Source organism: Bufo gargarizans, chromosome 5 (genome assembly GCF_014858855.1).
Source record: "Bufo gargarizans isolate SCDJY-AF-19 chromosome 5, ASM1485885v1, whole genome shotgun sequence".
In the NCBI taxonomy this organism is placed as follows: domain Eukaryota; kingdom Metazoa; phylum Chordata; class Amphibia; order Anura; family Bufonidae; genus Bufo; species Bufo gargarizans.
In genome coordinates this window covers 106,519,737-106,544,502 of record NC_058084.1, presented here as the reverse complement: position 1 = coordinate 106,544,502, position 24,766 = coordinate 106,519,737, and the positions used below count along the sequence as shown (strand labels likewise).

General features: G+C 43.8%; 1 protein-coding gene across 1 annotated transcript in view; it reads right to left on the bottom strand.

Moving 5' to 3' along the window:
* ARMC1 (armadillo repeat containing 1) overlaps window positions 1-24,766 on the bottom strand; it is a 59,827-nt gene that overhangs the window by 10,729 nt on the left and 24,332 nt on the right. Inside the window, exons 4-5 of the mRNA XM_044294966.1 lie at window positions 15,303-15,492; window positions 5,120-5,236 (exon numbers count right to left, since the gene is read on the bottom strand). Of these exons, the coding sequence (XP_044150901.1) occupies window positions 5,120-5,236; window positions 15,303-15,492 (307 nt within the window). The remainder of the gene's footprint in view (window positions 1-5,119; window positions 5,237-15,302; window positions 15,493-24,766) is intronic.

Below are 24,766 nucleotides of genomic sequence, written 5' to 3'. Positions count from 1 at the left end.
TTTTGTAAATATTTTCTTCTATCTTTTCATGGGACAACACTGAAGATCTGACACGGTGATACAATGAACAGTAGTCAGTGTACTGTACGGCTTGCCCTCAAAATAACAGCACACAGCTGGCAACAAAAGGGAGTGCACCCCTAAGAAAAAATGGCCAAATTGTGACCAAAGTGTGGACACCATTATTGTGTGGACACTATTATTTTCCAGCACTGCCGTAACTCTCTTTTGCATGACGTTCACAGGTTGCCACTGGAATCCTTTTCCCCTCCTCCATGACGATATCACAGAGCTGGTCGATGTTAGAGACCTTATGCTTCTCCACCTTCTGTTTGAGGATGCCCCACAGATTCTCAATAGGGTTTAGGTCTGGAGACATTCTTGGCCAATCCAGCACCTTCACCCTCAGTTTCTTTAGCAAGGCAGTGGTCGTCTTGGAGGAGGTCGTTATGTTGCAATACTGCCCTGCGCCCCCGGTTTCTGAAGGGAGGGGATCATACTCTGCTTCAGTATGTCACAGTACATGTTGGCATTCTTGGTTCCATCAATGAACTGTAGCTCCCCACAGCCGGCAGCACTCATGCAGCCCCAAACCATGACACCCCCACCACCATTCTTTATTGTAGGCAATACACACTTGTCTTTGTACTCTTCACGCTTGACATCATATGAACCAAATAGGTTTATCTTGGTCTCTTCAGACCACAGGATATGGTTCCAGTAATCCATGCCCTTAGTCTGCTTGTCTTTAGTAAACTATTTGTGAGCTTTCTTGTGCATCACCTTTAGAAGAGGCTTCCTTCTGGGACGACAGCCATGCAGACCAATTTGATGCAGTGTACAGCATATGGTCTGAGCACCGACAGGCTGACCCCCTACCCCCTTTAACCTCTGCAGCAATGCTGGCAGCACCCATACAACCTCTGCATATGACGCTGAGCACCTGCATTCAACTTCTTTGGTCGACCATGGCGAAGCCTGTTGTGAGTGGAACCAGTCTTGTTAAACTGCTGTATGGTCTTGGCCACCATGCTGCAGCTCAGTTTCAGGGTGTTGGCAATCTTCTTATATCCTAGGCTAGGGGGGGGGGGGCAACCTGTGGCTCTTGAGCCACATGTGGCTCTTTGCTTCTTCAAGTGAGGCTCTAGCTGTGAAGCCAGGAAGCAGTCAGGCCAGCTCACTCTGCACCCCATGCTCAGATCTCTTTTCCTGATCGGGCCCTGTTACTACTTTGCAGCTACAGCTCACTCTCCACTACGTCCTGATGCACACAGTGTGAGAATGTAGTACATGGAGACACGCACTATGACCTGACGTTGTGCTCATCAGGTCACAGTGGAGAGAGTGTCAGACATGCAGAGTAGGAGGTGCCCGAGCAGGAGCCCAGTGCCTGATCAGGAGAGGGAAGAGATTTTTTTTTAATGATAGAACTGAGCATGGTGGTCTGATCTTAGCATGGGAGTTCTGATCTGAGCATGGGAGGGGGGGGTCTTGATCTGGGCAATGGGGGTCTGATCTGAGCATGAGTGGGAAGATCTGAGCATGAGGGTTCAGATTTGAGCATGGGGGCTTGTTTGAGCATGGGTTGGTCAGGTCTGAGCATGGGGGGGGGGGGAAGGGAGATCTGAGAACTGAGGGTCTGAAACTGGGAGTCTTTTTTGTGTTGTCTGATCCGGGCATTGGGGGTCTTATTTTGGGGGTCTGATGAGGTTTGGGCATCTTATTGTAGGTCAGATGAGGATTGGGGATATGATTTAGGAGTCTGATCTGAGGTCTCATGAAAAATATATTTTTTATTTCTTTTTTTCTCTGCTAATGAAAAATAAGAAAAAAATATTTTTAGCGGACCTCAGATCGGATGAAAAATATTTTTTTATCTTATTTTTCTTTGTTAAAACCTAGGTGGCATCTTGTAGGGTGAAAAATACGGTGACTTGTGTGTAAATGTATAGCCTGTGGCTCCTGGTAGTCATACGTTGTTGTTGTTTTTTGGCTCTTTGTGTATGTAAGGTTGGCCATCCCTGTCCTAGGCCATCTTTATGTAGAGCAACAATTCTTTTTTTCAGATCCTCAGTTCTTTGCCATGAGGCGCCACAGTGAACTTCCAGTTACCATTAAAAGAGAGTGTGTGAGCGATTACACCAAATTTAACACACCTGCTCCCCATTCACACCTGAGACCTTGTAACACTAACAAGTCACATGACACTGGGGAGGGAAAATGGGTAATTGGGCACAATTTGGGCATTTTCATTTAGGGGTGTACTCACTTTTGTTTCCAGCGGTTTACACAGTGTGTGGAGTTATTTTGAGGGCAAACCAAACTTACACCGTTATACAAGCTGAACACTGACTACTTTACATTGTACAATATATTTACAAAAATGTCAGGGGTGTACTCACTTTTGTGATATATTGTACATATACATGTGAGGAAAAATACATCTTCAAAACAGAACTGCTCATCTGTAGAACAGGGTGACTCAAAATGATGAAATAATTCCATTTTAGTGTCTTGAGTATTTTCAGCTGCTTGGAAGCTAGTTATTGAGCATGGGTAAGAAAGCTAAGCTAGAATAGATGCAAAATGTCTTGATAAGAACCTACAGCCAAGGTGCCCGACTGACGCCACCAGAGCTGAACTGGAAAGAGCAATAGTGCTCAATAAATATGGCTAAGGTGCTAGTGGGGCAATCATAAAAGAAACTTAAAATTGTGGACGAGTAGTGGACACCTAGTCTGTTTAGCAATTTTCCGATTCCTAATACTATTGATAACTGAATTTCAATCGACTCCTTGTAATAAAGATTACGGACAAATTTGCTCCTGACGGTGGGACGGATTTATGTAAATGAGGCTTGTAATAATGTGGTGAAGACACCGTATAAGGAAATAGAAGGTTTAGCCTTTACTATACATGAGTTATTTAGTGCAATATTCGGAAGATGATTGTATACATGGTTACCATGACGCCGGCGGTAAGGACGCTACGCGGTGACGGGAGACCCGACGTCAGATCCTGTTACTACGTGCGTTGGGCGCGCATGCGCATTGTACGCTAGTGGTGGCAGGGATGAGAGGCGTCTGGTTTCCATGGCACCGGGGGAGTATACTACGCGGGCGCTCATGGCTGACGTCACAGAAGTGGCGCGCAGGCGCATTGGACATAGAGAAACGCCGAGGGAAGCGTGATAACCGGCTACACATGTTGACAGAGTTTGGCCCACCTGAGTGATGTCCTCCCCAGGTCCACATTATGTGTCGCAGTGAGTAGGTCTTAACATGTATAAAGTGAGATAATTTACACTATATGCTATATCATCCCCATAATGGGGTGAACACTGAAAGGGGCAGTACACATTTTTGCAAATGTTTATTAACATAATTGATTGGGTCATGTGACCTGTTTAGTAGGGTATATGTATCCGGTTTTAGTTCACATTGTTAATTGCTTGAGAAAGATCGCACAGATCGAAACGTCGCATTGTATTGGTGAATACATTTTGAAGGAACAAGGCTGGAGAGTGCTGCAGTTTCTTTTATGATTGCATCTGGGGAAGCTCAAGACTGGCTTCTGACACAGCGGGCACCGCCACAGTAAGGAACAATATATATATATATATATATATATATTTTTTTTTTTGTTGTTGTTGTGCTGCTACAATTTTTCCTTTTTCTAAGTTGCTAGTGGGGCACATACGGATAAGCATATTTTGACCATGTGCCTTTTCTGAATCCATGCAGGTAAGAGGTGTCGAGACGCTGCCCTGAAGCCATAACTCACTGCAAGCAGAAATTGTGCAGGCCTCCAAAGTGTCAGCCCTGATTCCTAACCGGAAGCATCAGAGATCAATAAAAAGGTGGCCAAACAGAGCAGATCGTCTAACCCTGCTGATTTTTAGGAGGACCAACCTACTATGTAAAGTGTGTGGAGGTTCCCCAATGCCAGATGTTGGAATTCAACATGGCAGCTTTTTGCTTCCACAAGAGACAACTTGCTGCCAGACACATGTATGCTCAGCTAGCCCCAGTGTGCATGTGTATGGGGGAGTCAGGAGGAATTGCTGACACTTATCTAAGGTGCATGGCTAGGATATGCCACCAATATCAGATAGGTGTGATTCCCAGAGGTGGGACCTGCACCTACTGTATGTCCAGAACAGGACCCCTGAAGCGAGCGGAGAGCCACCCTCCATTCATTTCTAGCTTGGCCATTTCCAGTGGTCCTATAGAATTGAATGACGTGGTGGTCACACTTGCACAGTAAGCTTTCCATTCATTTCTATGGGACTTCTGAAAATAGCCTAGTACACACGCTCGGCTATTTTCAGAAATCCCATAGAAATTAATGGAGAGCACTTTGCGCATGCCATCATAGACTGAGATGACACAGCCACTTTAAGCCTTAGGCCCCTTGCAGACGAGCGTTAACGGATTAGGTTGCGGATGCATTCAGTTAAAAATGTGCGATTTTGCAGGCAAGTTCATTCAGTTTTGTCTGCGATCGTGTTCAGTTTTTATTGCACGGGTGCAATGCGATTTAATGCGTTTTAATGATAAAAAACTGAATGTTTACAAACATCTCTTAGCAACCATCAGTGAAAAACGCATCGCATCCGCACTTGCTTGCGGATAAGATTTTCACGCAGCCCTATTCACTTCTATGGGGTCATCGTGAAAAATCGCAGAATATAGAACATGCTGCAAATTTCACGCAGCGCACAAGTAATGCGTGAAAAACAACGCTCATGTACACAGACCCATTGAAATTACCGGGTCCGGATTCCGTGCGGGCGCAATGCGTCTGAAAGGGGCCTCGCTCGTCTGAAAGGGGCCTTAGTGGTGCATGTATAGATGCGCTGAGCTAAAAGGAATACACTGAGACAGTTTCCCTTGAGACAAGTCCCTGACGCGGATAAGATGACCAGCTATTAGCATCAATTAGGGCATTATAAGAATGTAATCTAATACGGGTGTTGAATTTTGGGATCCACTGATGATGATGTATGACATCTACTGACAGGGAATAGAGAAAATATATTCCTAAATGCAATTCAGAAGAACAGTAGTGCAAAAGTCCAGGCCTGTTTCCAATCCTCAGACCTTAAATAATGCCTTACCTCTGCTTTCAAGTCAGACCGAATACGGACTACGCATCTCTGTACTGCCATTTGAAATGTAAAGCTAATGACGCCTTTGATTTTCAGTAGGGCATCTTCACACAGACTCCTTCGAGACTGGGGAGAGAAAGAAGTTGTCAAGTGAAATTTTGAAATAATTCATTCAGAGTGGAATAATCACATTGAGAATCACATAGAATGATTCAAGAACTACGGAATAGGCCATTATTTAGGGATAAGAAAGAGACTCTTGTGTATGCCTTAGTATACCTTTTTTATTTGACATGTCATTTGCGGTTTGGAAGCTATCTTAATTCCTTCTCCCCTCAGATATGGTTTTCCTAATGAATCCTAAATTTCCTATCATGCCTGGCTTTAAAGAGACATGACAGATTGACTGTCCCCTCACACTACAGGGTCTCCATGTTCTCCTACGTGATGCAGCTTGAGCCTATCTGCCCTGTCATCTCTCTCTTCCCCGTCAGTTCTTATATGAAGGAGGTGGGAGACCAGTGTGAACCTGCATCTTATAGAACTACACTGCAGAGTCAGCACACACAGATAGTACAGACAGGCAGTGTGAGTCACGGGATTTATATAACTGCAGCTAATCACTGCATACACTTACCTACTATATATATATATACTCCTAGTCCTTTAGATAGGGGAGACATATATTCAGAGGAACATGGAGTAAGGGGAGGTGCCTGAGATTTGCCAGGAAGGATTCGATTGGTGATGATGTCATCCTGTAGTTCACATAGAAAGACTGTTTGGAGACTAAACACTGCTGTCTACATGAGAGAGCTCTGGGCTAGTGGTTAGACCTGAGGTCACATCACCAGATTCCCGTAATGTAAAGGTTCAAAAGGTATGGGTATTGGGGTCTTTTTACACGTACAGATGATCTGGTAGATTATCGGGAGCAAAGCACACGCTCCCGATATCTGTCAGATCATCAATGGAGATGGGGCTGAGTTTACATGCAGCAATCACCTCCACTTTATAGGGACAAGTGATTGATACAGCTTTCTGCGCAGCAGATTATTCCAGCGCAGCAGATCTCTGTTTTGACTGAACGATCTGCTGCACAGGAACGATAATTTTCTGCGCCAGCAGAACGACAGTATCAGGCTATAAACAAGCGGTTGCTGGATCATCAGGTGACTGCCGGCACCTTATACACAGGCAGATTATCGGGAACGGGTGTTTAGACAAACCCTCATCTGCAATAATCTGTCAGATCATTGGTCCATGTAAAAGGACCTTAACCAAGTTAGGGTGTAACAAGTTACACTGCTCCAATATAGGGGATGACCTAGCAATATACGTAAAATAAAAAACACGTGCTGCTTCTTTATTTCTCCAATTTATGTCAGACATATACGTAGCCTTGTGAAAGTATGCACTCCACTTGGTGTTTTTCCTGCTTTGTTGCATAAGAACATGGTTTTAAATTTAATTTTAAATGTTAGTTTGCATTTACCGTATCAGGATTGCATGCGGATAATCCGCACCGTAGGTCACGTACATTGGGCTGAATTTGAAATTCTCAAGCAAACGATGCAGATTTTTTTCAGCGCAGATTTTGACCTATGCTGCAGATTTTGAAATCCGCAGCATGTCTATTTTTTATTTATTTTTTCCTGACTGGATTTTCTTCATTCACTTCAATGGGGAGAGTAAAATCCGCACCAATTGATGCGGAATGACTGCACGGATTTCCCTGCGAACACCTGCGGATTTCAGTGAAGATTGTCTGCACTTAAATCCTGAAAATGTACATTTACCCTTACAGTGAAATGAGGGGGAAAAATAAAAAATTTAACTGAGAAATTGCAAGTGCATATGTATTCACTCTTATTGCTATGAAAACCCTAATGAAGGTCTGGCTCAACCAATTAGTTTTCAGAGTCACATAATGAGTTGTATTGTATGCAAAGTGTCACATGATGCAAGTATAAAGATGCCCGATCTGGAAGCCCCCCTCCCCACTCCGAGTCTGCAACACTACAAAGCAAACAACATGAAGACTAAGGAGCTCTCCAAACAGGTTGTGGAAAAGTACAGATTAGGGTTGAGTTATAAAGAAATATTCAAATTTTCAACATCCCATGGAGCACCATGGAATCCATTATAACATAAGGTAAAGAATATGGCACAACCACAAACCTGACAAGAGAAGGCCGCTCACCAAGACTCACAGACCAGGCAAGGAGGACATCAATCAGAGATTTAACTAAGACACCAACAATAAGATTTAAGGAACTCCAAAGATCCATAAGCGGAGATGGAAGTATCTGTTCATGGGATCACTATAAGCCCCCAAAACAAGGATGGATGGAAGAGTGGCCAGGAAAAAGCCAATACTTTTGGATGGCGGTAAATACAGGGACATTCTTGAGGAAAACCTGTTTCAGTCTCTCAGAGATTTGAGACCGACAGAGTCACCTTCCAGCAGGACTATACCACAAGACACCTGCATCTGTAATTGCAGAAAAAGGTGGTTCCACAAAATATTGACTTTGAGGGGGTGAATACTTTTGCAAGGCACTGTATTAATAGGGAGAGTCATTTGCGGTTATTTCCACACACACTTACCGTATTTATCGCCCCATAAGACGCACCTAGGTTTTTGAGGAGGAAAATAAGAAAAAAATATTTGGAACCAAAAAGGTGTGCTTTTGGTGGGTTTTCAACTAATGGTGGTCTGTGGATGACACTGTTATGAGGGGGCATCTGTGGATGACACTTTTATAGCATAAGATGCTATATATGGGTCATCCACAGATCCACCCCCATAACAGTTTCCCTGTGTAAATAGTGACCCCCAATACAGGGGGTGGAGGCCGGCAACCGGTATGGAAATCATGGAGGGGCCCGGTGAAGTCACTGCACTATTACACCGGGCCCCGCACACAGCAGTATTCATATGTAAAGTGTAGGCAATCCACGTAGTACTCACTATGAAACTCCCGGACTAGCAGGCAGGCTGGCCGGCCACTCACTTACTCACACACATGCTCCTCCCACTATATTAATGAAGCAGGCAGAGCATGAATGACCGGCCTGCCTGCTAATACGGGAGTTTCATAGTGAGTACTACATGGATTGCGCTACCGCAGAGGATTGCCTACACTTTACATATGAATACTGCCGTGTGGGGGCCCGGTGTAATAGAGTACAGTGACTGCACTGGGCCCCGCCGCGATTCCAACACCAGTTGCCGGCCTCCAGCCCCTCCCTCACTGCTGATACATCGCAGGCCGGGCTGTGTAGGGGGGTGCATCTTATGGGGGGGAAAATACAGTATATATGAAGCAGATTTCCACTCCTAACTAAACAAAATTGAGGCGAGTTGGGCACATTGTGAAACTCCAACCTTCACAAATCATAGCAATAGTGGTCATTTTGCAGCTTTTGCCGCAATTTCACCACACCATGTAAACAGATCCTTAAAAAAACTATGGACACCTTTAGGTCATGTTTTTATTTAAAGGGGCTGTCTGGGTTCAGAGCTGAACCTGGACATACCCATATTTTCACCCAGGCAGCCCTCCTGATGTTAGCATCGGAGCATCTCATGCTCCGATGCGCTCCCTTGCCCTGCGCTAGATTGCACAGGGTAAGGGCTCTTTTGTTTACAATAACACACTGCCGTGGGAAGCTTGCGCCCGGCAGTGTGTTCAGTGACGTCACCAGCTCTGATGGGTGTGCTTTAGCGCTGCCCTAGCCGTTTTACTGCCGTCATCGGGCTTCCTGGCAGCCCCATGGAGAGCCCGGTACATCACCGGAATGCCGGAAAATGCCTTTGTGATTTAGTGCAGGGCAAAGGAGAGCATCGGAGAATGAACTGATCCGATGCTCAAGTCAGGGGGGCTGCCGCGGTGAAAATGGGGATATGTCCGGGTTCAGCTCTGAATACGGACAACCCCTTAAAAGGGAACCTGTCATCAACTTTTTGCTGCCCGTACTAACAGCAGCATAGAGACAGGTGAGTTGATTTCAGCGCTCTGTCATTAAAAAGTTAAAAGTAAGTGGTTGCCGAGAATTAACATCACAATCATTGCAGACTGGGCCTAGAAAAGAGTCCTGGCACCTGAGAAGTGTCCTGGTTACTCATGACTTCCTGCTCTCCCCCCCCACCTGCTGATGACTGACAGTCTTCTACCTTTCTCTCTAAAAGAGAACTGCCAATCATCAGCAGGTGGGCAGGAGAACAGGAGATTATGAATAATCATGACTCTTCTCAGGTAGATTTGACTCTTCTCAAGGCCTGGGCTGCAATGATTATGATGCTGGTTCTCGGCAACCACTTACTTTTAGCTCATGAGTGACACACCGCTGACATCTGCATTTCTGTCACTATTTTATGCTGCCGTCAGTGAGGTCAGCATAATTATAAAGTTGATGACAGGTTCCCTTTAACTGCATGCATTCTGGGCTAAAAAAGATTTTTGTAGTAGAATTTTATTAAAACGTTGGACCATTTGGCTTCTGCAGCCAACAAGTAATACAGGATGGGCCATTTATATGGATACACCTTAATAAAATGGGAATGGTTCGTGATATTAACTTCCTGTTTGTGGCACATTAGTATATGTGAGGGGGGAAACTTTTCAAGATGGGTGGTTACCATGGTGGCCATTTTGAAGTCGGCCATTTTGAATCCAACTTTTGTTTTTTCAATAGGAAGAGGGTCATGTGACATCAAACTTATTAGGAATTTCGCAAGAAAAACAATGGTGTGCTTGGTTTTAACATAACTTTATTCTTTCAGGAGTTATTTACAAGTTTCTGACCACTTATAAAATGTGTTCAATGTGCTGCCCATTGTGTTGGATTGTCAATGCAACCCTCTTCTCCCACTGATAGCAACACCGCAGGAGAAATGCTAGCACAGGCTTCCAGTATCCGTAGTTTCAGGTGCTGCACATCTCGTATCTTCACAGCATATGAAGATACGAATTGTTCATAAATTAGCTCAAAAGATCATTCAGGAGAGAGGGGCTGGAGAACAAGCCATGAGATGAGTTCTCTTAAAAAGAGTTCACCATGAACTGCAATATGCAGCCGGTTATGTACTGTAAAACATAGAAACTGCAGAAGCCAAACTAGGCAATAAAACCCTATGGCAAAAATAGCTTTCAGCATAAAATACATGCAATTAAAGGGGTTTGCCCTCATGATAGGTCATTAATATCTGATCAGTGAGGGTCTGACAACCCACATCCCCACCGATCAGCCGGTATATTCGGCATAGCCACCAACAGATATAGGGATTATTAAAGATGCGTTTTAGATGCCGGAATTAATAAATGACCCCCATAATTTATTTTAATTTCACACAAAGGTCATGGATATCACAAGCCCTCTCCTTGATCTTACTAACAGAATACGGCCTCATGCACCAAACCGTACAGTTCGCAAATCATGGATTCGCAAAACACGGATACCGGTCGTGCATGTTCCGCATTTTCCTGTTCTGCACGCCCCACCCTATGTTAGAAATGCCTATTCTTGTCAGTAAGACATGTTCTATCTTTTTTTTGCGAGAAGACGGAATGGACATACGGATGCAAACAGCACGCGGTGGGCTGTCCGCATATTTTGCAGTACCACTGAAATGAAAGGGTCAACCTCCGATCTGCAAAAAATACGGATCGGACGAGGACCATAAATATGGTTATGTGCATGAGGCCTAAGTGAAATACTTCATGAAAGATGATGGCAGTTCGGAGCAATGTGCCCAACACTGGGAAGGATGCTGACTGAAAGCACACAACTGGTCCTCTGGCCTGCGAGCCAAGCTGTTCAATCAAATAATCCATGCTTGGTCAGGCAGAGAACAACCTTGACATGTGTTCTCCACTCGTGACTAAGAGGTACAATGCTTACATACTAAAAAGGAAAAAAAAGAAATCGAAGTAGATAAAGTAAACTGTAAATCATAAGACGTTGCTGGAAAGCCAAGAGTCCTTTGCTCCATATGATAAGGAAAGCATTTCCCCTTGGTTAAGCTTTGATTGACTGAAGTGCTCATTGCTAAGCAGTTAGTGTTTAGTTCCCTGTTTATCAGACACCTTGCAAGCATGCTGACGGAACGCATCAAAGCAGATGTTGCAACCCTTCAGCAAATCGGAGATCACAAGCGCTGTGCACGGCATTCGCTCTACACACTCCGCAGCCAGACAGTCTTTTCAAACGAGCGGACTGGCGTCATACTTGAAGGATGAATACTCTTTGTGGCAGACACGTGCCCACTGGTTTCTGATAAAATAACAGGAGGGGGTCATTCGCATTCATCTTTTGTACATGCTTTTGTGACGTGTCTTCAGTGCGGAACTAAGTGGGACACAAAATAAAGTGAATATAAAGAGAAGAAAGCTCTTGTACCCTTGTCTTGTGGGTAAAAAAAGAAAATGGCATTTGGACCCCCAGACAGTGAGACCTCTTTTATAAGTAATACAGCAGAAATATTAAAGGGGTCTTTGGGAGGCTTATCAGAAATTATCCCCATCCATGGAATAGGGGGAAACTATTAGATCGGTGGGGTCCTGCCACTGGCAGCCTCACTGATCATGAGAACAAGACCCCATAGTCCCTCTGAAATAAACAGAGTGACAGATTGGATCGGCAGTGCCCATGCCCATTCAGTTGAATGCAGTGGCAGTGCACATGCCAACCTCGGTTCTTGTGATTGGTGGGGGTCCCAGCAGCAGGACCCCCATCAATCTAATAGTTATCTCCTATGCTATGAATAGGAGATGACGACTCATATCCAGAATACTCCTTCAAGAGAAAATCTGGTAGTTCACCACTGTAAGCAATCACTGGGGAGCACTTCTGACTTAACATGGCTGATTTCTTCCAAAATCAGAGCTATACTTGTCAATGGGTTGTTTGTGGGATTTCCCCCATTAGGGCTTATGGAAGTTATTTAGAGGGTTCCCCCACTTGGGAACTCACCCCCCCCCCCCTCCCCAAGACAAGGTAAAATATTAAGTGCGGTAGGGAAAGTGAGCATCTGAACCTTCCTGATGGTCATAAACCTGTAATGGAAACAGTTACCCAAACCTAAACCCTCAACCAGGGATCCAAGTTGTGCATCATATCGACATAGCAAGGGTTTTGATCGGGGATGCGAGTGCCGAGACCCCCACCAATGGCTAAAACGGAGAGAGAGAAGATCTAGCATAGAACGCTTTGTCTTCGCACTGCAGGAGACTGATTCAACAGAAAGTCTAGAGCGCCATATTTGAAAAAGTTAAAGCTCCTTGTTTTAGTAATCAGCCAGGATCTTAGCACTAGGACCTCTACTAATCAAAACCTTTGATATGTCAAATCAAACTTTTTTATTTTTATTTTAAGTAAAAATACACTTTAGTGGAGTGACAGAAGCCCTTTAAAACTTTTTTTTTTGTCTCCTTAAAATCCTTATGCTGCGATTTCTCAATATATAGGGCTATTACTCCGTTTGGTTCAGTAGTTATATTTAAATGTAGTAAGTACTGTAGTTACTACAACAGACTACGGTTGTTTCGATACCGAAATTTTGATTCGGTTTCGATACCATAAAAAAGTATTGCGATACTCTATACCACGCGAAAAAAACACCCAAAAAAGCTGTGTGCATTCCACATTTTATAGAACGTCTGGCTCATAATTGAACAGTCCGATCCTATTTCTTGGGGGGACAAGGTGACTAAAACATGGCGAATCGTGCAGTTTTTATAAAAAAAAATTCTGTTCTGGCCTTCACCGCATAGGAGATTTTTTTTATATTTTAATAGTTCCGACTTTTCAGACGAGGCAATATGTGATCTGTTTATTTATGGTTTATATATAAAATTGGGGAAGGGGGTAATTTATACTTTTTTTTTTTTTTTTACTGTTTATTAACTATTTCCTTTCCCCCCTTAGAGGCTAGAACCTGGGATCTTTTGATCCCTTGTCCTATTCACCCTAATAGAGCTCCATTAGGGTGAATAATAGGACTTCACACTCTCCCTGCTGCCCTGTGTATAGTGCACACAACAGCAGAGATGTTACCATGGTGGCTGCCATGGTAACCGATCGGAGCCCCAGAATTACACTGCTGGGGCTCCGATCAGAAGCTGCCACTGCCACTAATGAGGGGAAGCGACCCTCTGGCCACTGCCACCAATGATTTTAATACTGGGGTGGGGCGCACTGCGCCACCAATGTTTTTTAATACTGGGGAGGAGGGGGGTGGGGGGGGCGCACTGAGCCACCAATGATAGTTAACCTTTGATACAGGAGGAGGTGCCGGCAGAATCACATTGCATCTCCCTGTCAGAGGCAGGGTGCCAGCTATCAGCGGCAGTAAACACCTCAGGTGCGGCACCTGGGGGGGTTAACTGCGGCTGTTCGCAGCGCTCTGTCATAGAGGCAGGGTGCCGGCTATGTGATTCTTCTGCCGCCTCCTGTATTTTTATTAGAAGTTAACTTTCATTGGTGGCGCAGTGCGCTCGCCCCTCCTCCTCCCGTCTCTCCCCATTGGCAGCAGCGGCACGGGGGGGGAGGGAGAGACTGCTTCCTTCTCCCCTGTGCTGCTGAGTGAACTTGGAGCATGCTGACAGTAGCTCGCTCCAAGTTCTGTGATACTAGACTGCGCAGCCCAGTGTCGAACAAATGGAAATCCCGGTATCGTATCGAAATCCATACAAAACTATCGAGAGGTGAGGTGACAGGCTCTCTAAGTATTCCTAACCTATTCAACTCCCAGCAACGATCAGTTGATCACACAGACCGCACTTGACTGACACTATTCACTTGCAAAAAAAGTGAGCTGCAGTAACCAGGCATGGCTGCTATAGCGTACATGGACCTTTGTGCTCTGCAACCAGCTGATCAGAGGGGGTGCCTCATGTTGGACCCCCACCATTTTAATACTGATGACCAAGCCCAAGTACTGACTAACATACGTCAAGCACTACTAGGAAGACTTTTGTAGAACTGATTCTTTAGTATGCAGGTTGACACTTTTCATAGAGATTAATCCTATAATGTACAACTGGAAAATGCTGTTCAACAACGAACATTGTGGCGTGATACCCTGAACAAGTACCTTGTCTTATATGGACCTAAGTGGACTGTAAAGAAAAATAAATTCCTTTGCTCTAAGAGAAAAAGCTTTAAGACGTCATTTACCTGCGCCTGGAAAGTACGTGATCCTAGCTGAGAGACACGTGGGACGCGATCAACTCCATAGCCGGGACGCCGGCATATACAACGGAGTGTTATTCCATTCGCAAGTTCCAGCAAGTTAAAGAGACACAGGCAAAGGTAAGCCCACAGTGTGGGTAAAAAACTTGTGAAGTATCATTAAAACATCTTAAGGGAAAACAGCAAATAGAATCCAGAGACACACCAAGGACCTGCTTGCAACAATTGTAGCAGTATCCTACAGATACTAAAGAGGTCGTACATATTCTATGAAGATCAGTGAATATAGAAGAAACAGTGTATATTTGGACTGTTATCCTTGGATACATATTGGATCGATATTAAATACCCAGCGGCATTTAAAGATATAAGCGTATTATAACCACAGGACTCATTATAAGTGACATAACTAATATATAGGAGTGTGTTATTTCGCATTTGCACAGTTATAGGAGATTATTGTAAAGTTGGGCCGAGGCTGACTGCCGCATACAATTTTTCCTCCTCCTAAAATCCAAGGGAATTTTCAGGATTTTTTTTTGCAGACAACCAAAGTGAGGTTACTGGGGCTATCAGTCTCAGCCCAAACTAATTGTGAATTATTTATGGTTCCCCACTACATTGTATTGCATTTATATTATATTGCCATTTTATTGTAAGTTTTATTAAATAAATTGTTTCCTACATCTCCATATACGAGTGCCCACCTACATCTTTTCTACTGTATTCCAATTTTTGAGGGGTGATCTCAAACTCTGGTTGGTGCACCTACCTTGAGGGTTACAGAGGTGAGCTGATCTCTCCAATAGTTTTTTCCAACAACGAACATTGTCAAGATACCATGGATTGTCGAAATATTAGACCCCTTTCAGCTAGAGTTGATGGTCTAAAACGGTGCCTACACCTACTGATTAATCCCAGCTCACCCCACGCTGATGGTATGTAGGAAGAAACCAGCTAAATGAGGGGATCAAACATACATACATACACTTACCGTGTCATCAAGGCCATCAATATGCAGGACCACGGTTTTGGCACGTTTATTTGTAGCTCCAAGGAAAAAATGGGCCTTCCGCCGTCTAGAGTTCATCTCATTCATACAATCCCCATCTGCTGTGTTGGATGACTGCAGAAGATCATAGACTTCTGTGGCAAGCTGCTGTGTGTCCCCTGGTGTGGTAGTCCTGAATCAAGACAAAAACTTTGCATGTCACATACTGTAGGTACAGCTCGTGGACATAAAAGGAGTATTTGGAATCCCAGCTTAATGTGGTTGTTCAACCCTTTACAAGTGATGGACTATCCTTGAAAGAGGGAGGTGCTCATGCCGCTCTACAGAGCACTAGTGAGACCTCATTTGGAGTATTGTGCTCAGTACTGGAGACCAGATCTCCAGAAGGATATTGATACTTTGGAGAGAGTTCAGAGAAGAGCTACTAAACTGGTCCATGGATTGCAGGATAAAACTTACCAGGAAAGGTTAAAGGACCTTAACATGTATAGCTTGGAAGAAAGACAAGACAGAGGGGATATGATAGAAACTTTTAAATACATAAAGGGAATCAACAAGGTAAAGGAGAGAATATTTAAAAGAAGAAAAACTGCTACAAGAGGACATAGTTTTAAATTAGAGGGGCAAAGGTTTAAAGGGAGTCTTTCACCCAAAATGACCATTATACAACACAAACATCATGATATCCATTACATTCCCCATATTATAATCTTACCTTTCATATTGCTGTCCGTCGCCTATTCTCTCTTAAAAACACTTTTATTCCATATGCTAATCGGGTCCTGAAGGTGCCCAGGGGCGGCGTTTATGCGGCCTGTGCCCAGGCTCCACGGCGCTGTTCAAATCAAACCCCTCCCCTTTCACCCCTCTGGCCCACCCTCGGTTCTTCAGATACCATCCTCCAGTCAATGACAAATCCGGCGCCTGCGCCTGCGCACTCCATTACTCACTAGGGCAGAGGCAGCAGAGCGTTTAATGCGCATGCGCCGACCAGTACATCCCGATCTAGCCGGCGGAAGTAAACTGCCAAAATATCGGGATGTACGGGTCGGCGCATGCGCATTAAACGGTCTGCTGCCTCTGCCCTAGTGGGTAATGAAGTGCGCAGGCGCAGGCGCCGGATTTGTCATTGACTGGAGGATGGTATCTGAAGAACCGAGGGTGGGCCAGAGGGGTGAAAGGGGAGGGGTTTGATTTGAACAGCGCCGTGGAGCCTGGGCACTGGCCGCATAAACGCCGCCCCTGGGCACCTTCAGAAGCCGATTAGCATATGGAATAAAAGTGTTTTTAAGAGAGAATAGGCGACGGACAGCAATATGAAAGGTAAGATTATAATATGGGGAATGTAATGGATATCATCATGTTTGTGGTGTATAATGGTCATTTTAGGTGAAAGACTCCCTTTAAGAGTAATATCAGGAAGTATTACTTTACTGAGAGAGTAGTGGATGCATGGAATAGCCTTCCTGCAGAAGTGGTAGCTGCAAATACAGTGAAGGAGTTTAAGCATGCATGGGATAGGCATAAGGCCATCCTTCATATAAGATAGGGCCAGGGGCTATTCATAGTATTCTTTTTTTAAATCAGATTGTTTTTATTGAGATTTTCAAAGCATTTTAAGAGACAAAACACAAAACAATCCCCCCCCCCCCCCCTTTCCCAAGCGTCCTAGATCCAAGGAGAAGATCTCCAAAAGTCCCTTCCATAAGGAGCTATTCATAGTATTCAGTATATTGGGCAGACTAGATGGGCCAAATGGTTCTTATCTGCCGACACATTCTATGTTTCTATCCTCAGGATAGGCCATCACCGTCTAATCAGCGGGGGTCTGACATCCCATACCCCCGCCAATCAGCTCTTCTGCAGTAGCTCTGGGGGGCGGAACTACACAGCTCCGACCGTTGTGCAGTGCTCAGAGCAGATTACAGCCGCGCAGCTCCCATGGAAGTGAAGGGCCATAAGTTGTAAAGGGCTGGGCTTCCCCTTTAAAGCCTTATAAGCCGCATACAGGAGGCTGTATGGCGGAACAAACAGCCCCTGCGCACAGTAATATAGAGCTGTAGGCACTCTACATGCTTCTATCTTTACATATACTTTGGAGTATGACATGCCAAGTAGTAGGACACCATAGAAAGTGGGTGCCCTATTATGGCTAAAACGATTACTCTATTGAATCGAATAATTTGACAAAAAAAACTAAAACATCGATGCTAATTTTTTGTATCGAGTAATAGTTTGTGTCATGTGACCACGGAGCGGGAGTGAAGTGCTTGCTATTACTTACCGCTCCGCGGTCACCCGCCGGCCCATACCGTGTTGCACTGGATCCTGACACATCACCAGGTCATGGTGCACGTAAGCGCGCACTATGACCCGACGCTGTGTGACGTCAGGATCCAGTGCAGCACGTGGAGAAGAAGAGGAAGGAGCTGTGGAACAGCGCCCCTACAGGAAAGGTAAGTATTTTATTTCACTGGCGCTGGGGACATGGCACTGAAGAGGGGACAGCTGGCAATGGATGGCATGGAGGGGCAGATGGGAGTGGGGACAAGGAGGGGCAGATTTGATGGCACTGGGGGACAGGGCAATGGATAGCATGGAGGGGCTGATGGCACTGGGGTGGGGGGACAGCTGAAGGCACTGGGGGAACTGATGCACTTGGGCTGATCGCACAGGGGGTAACGAAGGGTGTTGGGGACTGAGGACAGGGGGTCTGATGAGTTTTTATAAAGGAAAACAGTCAATTAATAATCGTAAAAAATAATCAATAGAATGCTCGATTACTAAAATAATCGTTTACTGCAGCCCTATGCCCTACTATGGCTCCATACAATTTGGAGGTGGTACACAGCCATAACGCGCCCATGTGCATGAGGCCTAAGGCACTACTTCAGTCATTTCAAATCAATGAGTGATTTTTTTTTTGATTTTTTTTTACAGAAGTGAGAGAATAAGCAAATTCAACAAAAAAGCAACAATTGCCCTACAATATTTAAATACAAGTATAACAAAATACAAAGTAATAAAAATAATAATCTGAAGGCCAATTTATATGTACCGACAAAGGGCCAAAGAAACGATCATTGCCCCCTGTAAATATACCCAGTGAACAGCGTCAATCGTCTGCCATGTAAACGGAAGGTGCTGCCAACAATATACAAATTGTATGGGGATGAACAATCGTCACAACAATCATTCATCCCCATACAGTCCACTGATTGCTTCATCGTTCTAAACAAGCGCACGTAGTCCTGCTGGATCATCAATCACTGCAGAGGACCTATAGCCAAGCAGACTATTCAATCATCATTTACAAGATGCAATTAGGACTTGGGGAAAAGAAAGTCATCAGGAGCAGTGGTGCGATGCCTGAGACATCTGCACCTTTAAGGGACAGCTGATAATTAAGCGTGTACTATATGAATACTCCTAATCACCCAAAGCGAATGCTAATTTTTCTTCTGCTAGTTAAAAAGCCAGATGATCTGGTCGAGCCTTTTTTTTTTTTTTCTTTTCCACAGGCAGATAGTTAACGTCGATTAACTGAAGCTATAGAAGGGCGGAAAAAAAGTTAATTAAAAAAACTTTAGCCTTCGGAATATAAGACAAAGCTGTTACCGGGGGGGGGGGGGGGGGGGGGGGGTCTTTACAGACCATAAAATTCAATTATTCAGTACGAGTTGAGGCTGCTAGCTTTAATGTAGTTCATATGGACACAATAAAATGTGTGAAGCATGCATAAATACCAGCATTGACAAACTGCTCCGCTCTTTATTATGCTCAGCATCGGATGCGCTCAGTGTTATTTCTGCGTGGAACTGTGGAAGGTGTCACTTCTGCTCTTCCGAAAAGTCAAGTAAATATGTCTTTAAGCTTGACTTGAAGTCAGACTTGACATTCGAGCTTTCTGCTGACAAAGAGTTCCCAAGTTGACATAACATAAATGTCTTTAAAGTTTAGTTTCCTTGTGGAGACCAGATTAAGCCCTCCACTGCCGGGGGCCTGCAAAAAGATTTCTCCTTACAAGTGGAGCGCAGTCAAGCACACCAGCAGGGGCTGAAGGGGTTAACGCACAGAACATCTTGCTGCAGGAAAGAGGCGACTACAGGACATTGTTCAGATCCGCTCTCCAAGTGTAAATTAGTAGCGGCAGATTTTATTAAAACAGGGGTAATTGGGAGGTAAATCATCAGGCAGAGGAGGCATATTTAACCCAGGAAAAGCAGTCGTTCATCTGCTCGTTAACCTTTATGCTGTCTTTATGATCTGCAAGCGGCTCCTGACATTTTTTGAATGTCAAAGGGTTCAAATTTGTCACCAGAATTTCATACAAGTTCGTGTCGCTCACCCGAACATAAAACAGACTCTCGCTTATCCAGATATATCAATCTGTTGTATCTTTTTATTTTAGATTTTACTTTAAAGGGGTTTTCACAGTTTTTTTTTACTCACGACCCATCGTCTGGATAGGTCATCAGTAGGGATGAGCGAATCAACATCCGAAGTCGATTCGCATAAAACTTTGTTTCAATACTGTACAGAGCGAGTGCTCCGTACAGTATTAGAATGTATTGGCTCCGATGAGCCGAAGTTATCTCGCAAGACTCCTCATAATAACTTCAGAAATTGATTTATGCTGTAAAAAAAAAACTTTTCCCCGAACTCGCATTCGGTTCCAAGGTACCACTTGGAACCGAACCTGAGAAATGTTTTTTTACAGTATAAATTAATTTCTGAAGTTATTATGTGACGTCTTGCGAGATAACTTCGGCTCATCGGAGCCAATACATTCTAATACTGTATGGAGAGCTTGCTCCGTACTGTATTGAAACAAAGTTTTATGCGAATCAACTTCGGATGTTGAGTCGCTCATCCCTAGTCATCAGTATCTGATCGGGGTGGGTCTTACACCTGGGACACCTGCTGATCAGTTGTTTAACCTCTTCAGGACACATGACGTACCGGTACGGCATGTTGTCCTGGTACTTAAAGAGGACCTTTCACCGATCCTGACATTGTGAACTAAGTATACAGACATGGAGAGCGGCGCCCGGGGATCTCACTGCACTTACTATTATCCCTGGGCGCCGCTCCGTTCTCCGGTATCTTCGGTCACTAAGTTATAGTAGGCGGAGTCTGCCCTTGTTCTTCTGTAGAGCTGGCCAATCGCATTGCAGAGCTCACAGCCTGGGAGAAAATAACTTAGTGACCGAAGATACCGGAGGGCATAGCAGGAGAACGGAGCGGCGCCCAGGGATAATAGTAAGTGCAGTGAGATCCCCGGGCGCCGTTCTCCATGTCTGTATACTTAGTTCACAATGTCAGGATCGGTGAAAGGTCCTCTTTAAGGACACATGACGTACCGGTACGTCATGTGTATTTCCGATCATCGCCGCCCGGCGAGAGTTGATCGGAACAAGGTGCCTGCTCAAATCATTGAGCAGGCACCTCGGCTAAATGCGCGGGGAGGGGGTGCCGTAACCCGTGTCAGCGATCACCGCAAACCACAGGTCAATTCAGACCTGCGGTTTGCAGCTTTTACCTGCGGTTTTGGCGGCGGGCGCTGCCATCGGGTCCCCATGCGGCTGTAGGGGGGACTCGATGGCATGGAAGGCATGGATCTCACAGGGCGGAAGCTGTATGAGTAATACTCACTGTATTACTCATACAGCCAATGCATTGGAATGCATTGTAAAAGGGATTAGACCCCCAAAAGTTCAAGTTCCAAAGGGGGACAAAAAATAAAGTGAAAAAATAAAGTTTCCCCCCCCCAAAAACAATTAACGTTTCAAGTAAAAAACAAAAACGTCATTTTCCCCAAATAAAGTAAAAAAAAAAAAATTGGTAAAAAATAGGGGGGAGGGAAGTATACATATTAGGTATCGCTGCGTCCGAATCGACCAGCTCTAAAAAGATATCACATGACCTAACCCCTCAGATGAACACCGTAAAAAAAATTTAAATAAAAACTGTGCTAAAAAAACATTTTTTGTCACCTACATCACAAAAAGGGTAATAGCAAGCAATCAAAAAGTCGCACGCACCCCAAAATAGTGCCAATAAAACCGTCATCTCATCCCGCAAAAATCATACCCTACCCAAGGTAATCGCCCAAAAACTGAAAATATTATGGCTCTCAGACTATGGAAACACTAAAACATTATTTTTTGGGTTTCAAAAAAGAAATTATTGTGTAAAACTTACATAAATAAAAAATAAAAAAAGTATACATATTAGGGATCGCCGCATCCGTGACAACCTGGTCTATAAAAATACCACATGATCTAACCTGTCAGATAAAAGTTGTAAATAACAAAAAATATAAATGGTGCCAAAACAGCTATTTCTTGTTACCTTGCCTCACAAAAAGTGTAATATAGAGCAACCAAAAATCATATGTACCCTAAACTAGTTCCAACAATACTGCCACCCTATCCCGTAGTTTCTAAAATGGGGCCACTTTTTTGGAGTTTCTACTTTAGGGGTGCATCAGGGGGGCTTCAAATGGGACATGGTGTAAAAAAAAAAAAAAAATGTCCAGCAAAATCTGCCTTCCAAAAATCGTATGGCATTCCTTTCCTTTTGCGCCCTGTCGTGTGCCCGTACAGCAGTTTACGACCACATATTTCTGTAAACTACAGAATCCGGGCAAAAAATATATTGAGTTTTGTTTGGCTGTTAACCCTTGCTTAGTTAGGCTGTTAACCCTTGCTTTGTTACTGGGAAAAATGGATTAAAATTGAAAATTTGCCCAAAAATTTAAATTCAGAAATTTCATTTCCATTTGGCAATAACACTTATGGTACACCTAAGGGGTTAACGACGTTTGTAAAATCTGTTTTGAATACCTTGAGGGGTGTAGTTTCTTAGATAGGGTCACTTTTATGGAGTTTCTACTCTAGGGTTGCATCAGGGGGGCTTCAAATGGGACATGGTGTCAAAAAAAACAGTCCAGCAAAATCTGCCTTCCAAAAACCGTATGGCATTTCTTTCCTTCTGCGCCCTGCCGTGTGCCCGTACAGTAGTTTACGACCACATATGGGGTGTTTTTGTAAACTACAGAATCAGAGCCATAAATATTGAGTTTGGTTGTTAACCCTTGCTTTGTAACTGGAAAAAAATTATTAAAAATGAAAAATCTGCCAAAAAAGTGAAATTTTGAAATTGTATCTCTATTTTTCATCAATTCTTGTGGAACACCTAAAGGGTTAACAAAGTTGGTAAAATCAGTTTTGAATACCTTGAGGGGTGTAGTTTCTAGAATGGGGTCATTTTTGGGAGGTTTCTATTATGTAAGCCTCGCAAAGTGACTTCAGACCTGAACTTGTCCCTAAAAATTGGTTTTTTGAAAATTTCAAGATTTGCTTCTAAACTTCTAAGCCTTGTAACATCCCCAAAATGATCTAAACATGAAGTAGACATATGGGGAATGTAAAGTAATAACTATTTGGAGGTATTACTATGTATTATAGAAGTAGAGAAATTGAAACTTGGAAATTTGCAATTTCTTTTTACAAATTTTTGGTAAATTTTGTATTTTTTTTATAAATAAAAATACATTTTTGGGACTTCATTTTACCAGTCTCATGAAGTACAATATGTGACGAAAAAAACTGTATCAGAATGGCCTGGATAAGTCAAAGCGTTTTAAAGTTATCACCACTTAAAGTGACACTGGTCAGATTGGCAAAAAATGGCCTGGTCCTTAAGGTGAAATAAGGCTGTGTCCCAAAGGGGTTAAAGGGGTTGTCCCACTTCATAAAATAGCTTTTATCTAACCTATTTACCCCCAAACAACAAATCTTCCTATTCATCTTATAACCCAAAAGCTACCTTTCCTTCAAAAAATCTTGAAAAGCGATTCCATTGTTGATTTCTGTCTCCCTGGGATACGGCCACTTTCCTCCGGCCGAATCGCTGTGCCGCGCCTGCGCACAACGGCACTACAAATTATCGTGCCGCCTCTCCCTTCCTCTGAGTACGCGCACGTTCGCGCATGCGCTGTTTATCCCGTGTGTCGGAGATAGCGCAGCGCATGCGCGAACATCCGAACAGTTCGGGAGAGTCTGCGGAGCGAGAGGACGGACGTCGGAGGCTCTGGATATTTCATAAAAGGTAAGTATAAGATCTAGTTGCCCACTCACCACCGAATATCGAGTATTGGACAATAAAGGGGGCATTTTTAGTGACACTGTGGGCAACAATATAGGGTTTTTAGTGACACTGGGGGCAACTATCTTAATTTTAGGGACACAGGGGGCAACTCTATGAATTCTAGGGACACTGGGGGCAACAATATAGGGTTTTTAGTGACACTGGGGGCAACTATGTATTTTATGGAGACTGGGGGCAAATATATGTATTTTATGGAGGCTGGGGGCAAATATATGTATTTTATGGACACTGGGGGCAACTATATGTATTTTATGGAGGCTGGGGGCAACCATATGAATTTTATGGACACTTGGGACAACTAAATGTATTTTATGGAGGCTGGGGGCAAATATATGTATTTTATGGACACTGGGGGCAACTATATGTATTTTATGGAGGCTGGGGGCAACCATATGAATTTTAGATATTACAGGTGTAGGACTGACATAAAATGCATATGTAGCAGAGCTAGGTATGCGCTGGTACTTTCTTATTGATTGGTGAGGTGGGGATTATCAATATATGTCATATAAAGAATGGTGGAGAGATAGTACAGGTGTAGGACTGACATAAAATGCATATGTAGCAGAGCTAGGTATGCGCTGGTACATTCTCAGTGATTGGTGAGGTGGGGTTTATCAATATATGGCATATAAAGAATGGTGGAGAGATATTACAGGTGTAGGACTGACATAAAATGCATATGTAGCAGAGCTAGGTATGCGCTGGTACATTCTTAGTGATTGGTGAGGTGGGGATTATCAATATATGGCATATAAAGAATGGTGGAGAGATATTACAGGTGTAGGACTGACATAAAATGCATATGTAGCAGAGCTAGGTATGCGTTGGTACATTCTCAGTGATTGGTGAGGTGGGGATTATAAATATATGTCATATAAAGAATGGTGGAGAGATAGTACAGGTGTAGGACTGACATAAAATGCATATGTAGCAGAGCTAGGTATGCGCTGGTACATTCTCAGTGATTGGTGAGGTGGGGATTATCAATATATGTCATATAAAGAATGGTGGAGAGATAGTACAGGTGTAGGACTGACATAAAATGGATATGTAGCAGAGCTAGGTATGCGCTGGTACATTCTCAGTGATTGGTGAGGTGGGGATTATCAATATATGTCATATAAAGAATGGTGAAGAGATAGGGTAATACACTGATATGTGGCCGAGTTCCATATAAGCTGGGTAATAGGTCAGTGATAATATCAGACACCGGGAAAGCTGGGTAATAAGTCTATAAGACTTATTACCCAGCTTTCCCGGTATCAGAT